We start from the raw sequence: 5,804 nt of genomic DNA on the forward strand, positions 1-5,804 counted from the left end.
ACCATACCAACACGACGTGCGCGGGTAATTTACTTGTGAGAATGCTATCCAGATGGCGCTCGCATCCTCGGCAGGTGAAATTGGGACTTCGCCTGCCTAAGGCGTTTTGGGCACGAGCGCGCGTCGGGGCAATAGCAAACAATTAATAAAATAATAAAAAAGGTGCTAGCGCCTTCACATTTTAATATAAGACGAATTATATTGCACCTGCAAAAACGTCCTCCCAGCAATGCATTTCTGTTTAAAAGTGAAGCTGACTTTAAGGGGATCGGTGTAAGCTTGGTCTTTGTAAGCTGGCTTTATCACGTTCTGTGTTGCGGTGAAGCCCACTGAAACAAAAATGCGATGCGAACGGGGCCCAATAACGCTATCGCGTTCCGCTCTTAAAGGCGAAGCTTAAGGCCCGGATTCTAAAACACTCCTTTCCTTACTAAGGACGTCTTACACGCTGTAAGGCGACCTGGCGTCAATTCTGGAACGTCCCTTACTAAGGGGCACTAAGTTAGGGCCTCCTTGGTGCTTCCTCACGCTTAGGGAGCCGGCATGCTACCTTCATGCTTCCTAACCGCGCTCCTCTACCTGAACGTATGCTTCTCCGCAGGACATTGCACGCGGTACGCTCGGCTTGGATAGGTGCCGTGCGCAGCCAACGCCGCGGCAGCCAGCCGCCGTGTATTGACGTCCAGTTTGGTTCCGCAGACTGCGCTTTGTGCCATTTCTTTTCTGATTCTGTGAAAAGCGAGCGGCGAGAATGACGACCTTGCGATATTTATCCGAAGACGATAGCTTCGAAAGCTATGCAAGGTTTCTTCGACGGGCAAATGAACTTCTTTACGGGACTGCGTACAAGCCTCCGCCGTTGACTCCAATGCGGCATCTGATTGACAGGCAGAATCCACTGGAATACTACAACGAAGGGGAGTTTCTGGCCCGGTATCGTTTTTCTAAGCGAGCTGTTACAGCCATACTGCAGAGCTGCAACTGCATTGCAACACTGACAACAGAGGAGCGCCGCTACCTGCTCTGTTGAAGGCCCTTATCGCACTGCGTTTTTACGGAACGGGTGCCATGCAAACTGTTGTAGGTGACCTTGTGCGTGTTTCCCAGCCCTCTGTATGCCGATGCATTTGGGAGGTGACGCAGCTGATATGCCTACGTCTGTATCCAAAGTACGTTCGGCTGCCAAACGCCAGTGAAGCGAGGTCAGTCATGACTAGGTTCTATGCCATTGGAGGATTCCCCGGGGTTACTGGATGCATAGATTGTACTCATATACCCATTAAAAGCCCCGATGGAGACGACGCAGAAGTCTTCTGAAAGAAAAAAGAGGTCTTCTCCATAAATGTGCAGGTGAGTGGCCCTTTTTTCCCGAAACGTGCTAGAAATGACTGCAGCACAATTCGCGTTTATCTTCGTTTCCGTACATGCACCACGCAGATGCTGACACTGTACCTTGTGCACAGAAGTACACACGCACACGGACGGACGGACAGACAGACAGACAGACAGACAGACAGACAGACAGACAGACAGACAGACAGACAGACAGACAGACAGACAGACAGACAGACAGACAGACAGACAGACGGACGGACGGACGGACGGACGGACGGACGGACGGACGGACGGACGGACGGACGGACGGACGGACGGACGGACGGACGGACGGACAGACAGACAGACAGACAGACAGACAGACAGACAGACAGACAGACAGACAGACAGACAGACAGACAGACAGACAGACAGACAGACAGACAGACAGACAGACAGACAGACAGACAGACAGACAGACAGACAGACAGAGGGCAAACGAAAGGTTGTAAAGTGAAAGCGCAGTTAAGTTGTCGCATTTCAAATTTATATATGTCGACGACATATTTATCTAGAGGGCGTGCACATTCGTGGCCATGGCTGTGTAACCGTGCCTCAAAAGTATTTGTCCAGCCCAGCAGGCAGCGGTAAATGGCATAAATTCAGAGGAAGTTCAGCCATTTCGAGCGGTGTTGACAAGTATGTGGACAACTGTACATGGCATCTGTACACATGCACTACGTCAGCGCATGTGCCACTGTCTGAGATCATTGTTTTGCTTTTACAGGTGGTCTCGGGGCCAGAGCTTCAGTTTTTTGACGTCGTGGCAAGCTGGCCTGGCTCTGTCCACGACAGTCGAATTTTTGCTAACAGCAGAGTAAGTGTCATGTATGAGCAGAAGGCAGTAACTGGCATCCTCCTTTGTGATCAAGGTTACGCATGCTCGCCCTGTTCGATGACTCCACTGAGGAACCCTCGAAAAACTGCAGAGAAAAGGTTAGGAAGAAAGAATTCTGCTTAAGCAATGTAAAATAAGCACGAATAAGCACGAAGTGATTATTTTGCTATGTTCCTGGCAGGTACAACAGGAGTCACATTAGAACGAGTTTTTCCATTGAGCGGGCTTTTGGACTGTGGAAGAGACGTTTTGCATGCCTCAGGACAAAGCTGGAAACGCTGACAGAGCGGTCGGTTGCAATTATCACCGCATGTGCAGCACTGCACAACATTGCTTGCACTTTGCGGGATCCCATCCCTATTGGCGATGAACCAGAGCCTGAAGATGCAGGTGTGGAATTGCATGAACCTGACTCACCTCTGGGCACCCTACATCGAAGGCACCTTATCCAGCGTTGCTTCACAAGTGCCCAAAGGGAAGATGGCAGCGATATGGACATTGTGTAGAGGTAAAACTGCATTTAATGATGCTGCGCAATTAAAAGTGGAGCAGTGTTTGTATATCATACAGGGACGATTCCTTAGGATAAATGAAATTGACTTTATTCATTTATGTGGCATGTGGCCAGGTTTAATATTGCCGCCTCCTCTGAGGAAAATTGCTTTATTTAATAATCTTGCGGTACGAGGTCACGTTCAATAATGCCTCCTGGCCTGAGGAGTTCAGGCTGCTTTGTTATAATTGCTTGCTTGAGGTTATGGACCCTCTTTTTAGGTTTTAAAACACGCACCTTCATTCTGTGCAGTATATTCCGTTTGCGCCGTTCATCGGCATATTGCTGCTTTTTCAAAGCATGTTCGCCTTCTATCATTTTCATTCTTGCCCCGTGCTCAGTACGTTTTTGATTTCTCTCGTCGTTTACAGCACGAAGGCGAGCCTCCAGCTCCATCGACAATGCTGTGTCGACAGCAGCAAGACGGCCACCTTGGCGACGGCGGACAACTGGCTGAGCTCCTGAACCTTGGTCCACGAAAGCTTCTTCTCTGTTTTGGCCGCACGATGAGGTTGCCGTTTCTGCAGGCAGCCCACCACTGCTTAGAGGAGGTGCTGGCGAGCTCTGCTGTGTTGTAGCCTCAGCAAACTCATTTTCTGCCTGGCTTAGGTCACGGTTCATCACGAACTCTGGAAGTAACAGTGTTGATAGAAGTTTCGCAGCGTTTTCTAAAAAAAATGGTTCACAACAAAAACAAACTTCTTCATGCATCTTTACTCTATGTCCAGGACAGAGAACGGCAGCAACTGGAGTGCACAGTACACTCTACCGATTTTATGTGCTAGGTCACACAGCCCATAATGCATGATGTACACCCTGTACATGCTCTACAGCTAGTTGCTTGAACACAAGCTCCTGCAGCTGCGTTGCAATGGTAGCTTGAATACCTGCATTCACAACAGGCATAAGGTTTTTGCATAACCACCTAGTGGCACCAGTAGTTCTGCGTAATAAGAGAGATTGGTTGCCTGTGCTCCTGGAAGCAGAGCAATGCGGCATCGGGAGAGTTGGGGGAAGTAGCCACATATCTGAGCAATGTGCACAGGAACAGGCTATTTTTTTACATTATCCGGTCATGTGTGGATTACGTAAAACTTGCTCCTAGAGCGAAAAATATGCGTCACAATAATAGCCGCTACAGCAAATTATACTGGCATTGATTAATTCCTTATAGTACACATTGCATGTGGTCCAATCGCTAATTTTGTAGTGGTTTATGATGGTGACGTCGGGCAGCGAGGCCAGCAAGTGTTTGGGCTATTATCGCAATGAAATGGCCTGTGAGCAGCACCCGAGCGATTACTTCACATCTTGAGCGGTGAGGCGCGCCACGGTGGCCGCAAAACCACAGAAACTATTGTAGTAGTCGTAGAAACTATATTCCACTTACCATCGTCGCTGTCGTGGCACCGTGCATCGGTCTCCTGTATCATGCCGTCAATAATGTCTGCGACGGACTCACTGGCTAGCGTCTGCGACTGCCTGTCGCTGTCAAATGGGTTTGGCACCCGCACCGCCACGTGCGGCACGAGCGCCTCGACTCGAGCGAGCCTGTCGTCTAGCGGTTCGGGCGGTGGTCCGCCGCCTGAAATACGTTACGATCAAATGTGCAAACTTTCAGGGAAAAAAAAAACATTTTTTAGGAGAAACAAAGACGAAAACTTACCTGTGGTCATGACGTCTCTTATCTGCTGTGCCTTTGCTTTTTTTCAGTTTGTGTTTCAGGTTATCCCACAGTTTTTTTAGTTGTTTCATTTCCCGTCGGCGCACGTGCGGCATGCTATTATATTCTGTGCAGAGCCGCTCCCACGCTTTCGCCTTCGCGTTCAGCGACACAGCGTCTGTTCTCTTGCTTTCAATGACATTGCTGTAGCTGTGTATAACTTCCGTGAACAAGTCTTTTTCTTCCTCCGTGAAATATGTTTTTCCCGGCATGGCAAATACACACACACACGCACGAAACAAAACACAGGCCAAAAAAGAAAGAAAACTGTCAGATGCTGCCAGAGTTGCTAGAATGAGTTTGCTTTCCTGCCATGTGCATCATTTTCGAATTATTTTTACGTCATTAACCAAAGAAATGGAATTTATGCCCTGGTATAGAAGTATAAATGCAATTCTAACAGCGCCGGCCGTTTACTTTGGCAGTTCATTAGAAATATTTTAGGTTTTTTGTAAGTAATCTCGAAACCAGAAGCCTGTAACGTTCCACTTCCTTTGGTGAGGCGTAAAGTCCCTATATTTTAAGCAAAAAAATATCTAGGGACTTTAGTGAGGCGCTCCTTCCGCAGGGAAGGTAAAAGGAAGCTTTTAGAATTCGCGATGGCCTTCTGAGGGCGCCTAACGTTTAGGTAGCATGAAGGACTCCTTGCGTAAGGTAGGGAAACGGTCTAAGGTTAGGAGCATTTCTGAATCCGGGCCTAAGCCTCCTGCATTTTTTTTTTTGTTGCTGTTGTGCTCCACCTTTATTTGAAAACGAGGAAAGGTTACGGCACAGCAATGATGACAGCGCCAACTGTACCATCGCGATGAAAAGAAACGTGAACAGCGGAAAGCGTGGTTTTTGGCACAGTCAGCGCTAGTGCGAGGATACGTATCCAACTCCCATATGCTTTGGCTGTGGCTAGGCGAATCTCTGCTTTCAGTCGGCGCCACCGAAGCGCTAGAATCTTGTTCCGGCTAAATTCCCTATACCTTGGGAAAGTACCGCCATCATTTCAACAACGCCTGTTCTCTCTCTCCTGTATCTTAGATTGGACGATGATAACGCGCGCTTTCACTTTTTTGTATTTTTTTTTTGCGCCTCAGAGCCATGTTGAAAGTCACTCCAAGGTCGATCCACATAGGTCGCGAAGCTTCGGGCGAAAAGCGGTTCAGAACCAATTGTCACCGAGATCAGCAAGAGTGGTTATGGGAGCAGCGATTGAAGCGCGACTATGTTTGGAGGGAATAAACACTGGGAAAGAAAAAACCGTTTTTAAATTAAAGCGAGACGCAGTTAGATTCATTCAACTAAAGTAAAATTCCTAATTCATTTTA

The 5,804-nt window shown here is 48.2% G+C and overlaps 1 protein-coding gene across 1 annotated transcript; it reads right to left on the reverse strand.

The window, feature by feature from the left end:
- Positions 1-2,879: 2,879 nt before the first annotated feature.
- LOC119459303 (uncharacterized) lies at positions 2,880-4,362 on the reverse strand. The gene is made up of 2 exons (XM_037721115.2): positions 4,156-4,362; positions 2,880-3,394 (listed from the first exon to the last, which is right to left on the reverse strand). The coding sequence occupies exons 1-2, from the start codon at positions 4,196-4,198 to the stop codon at positions 2,880-2,882; spliced, it is 558 nt and encodes a 185-aa protein (XP_037577043.2). The 5' UTR covers positions 4,199-4,362.
- Between the last annotated feature and the right edge of the window lie 1,442 nt (positions 4,363-5,804).

This window comes from Dermacentor silvarum, chromosome 7, assembly GCF_013339745.2.
Source record: "Dermacentor silvarum isolate Dsil-2018 chromosome 7, BIME_Dsil_1.4, whole genome shotgun sequence".
Taxonomy (NCBI): domain Eukaryota; kingdom Metazoa; phylum Arthropoda; class Arachnida; order Ixodida; family Ixodidae; genus Dermacentor; species Dermacentor silvarum.

Excerpts from the sequence above, each read along its gene's own strand:
- LOC119459303 (XM_037721115.2), bottom strand. The coding sequence starts at position 4,198 with ATGATACAGGAGACCGATGCACGGTGCCACGACAGCGACGATG. Across the intron at positions 3,395-4,155 it reads GTGCCACGACAGCGACGATG|AGTTCGTGATGAACCGTGAC; the intron begins GTAAGTGGAATA and ends TGTTACTTCCAG.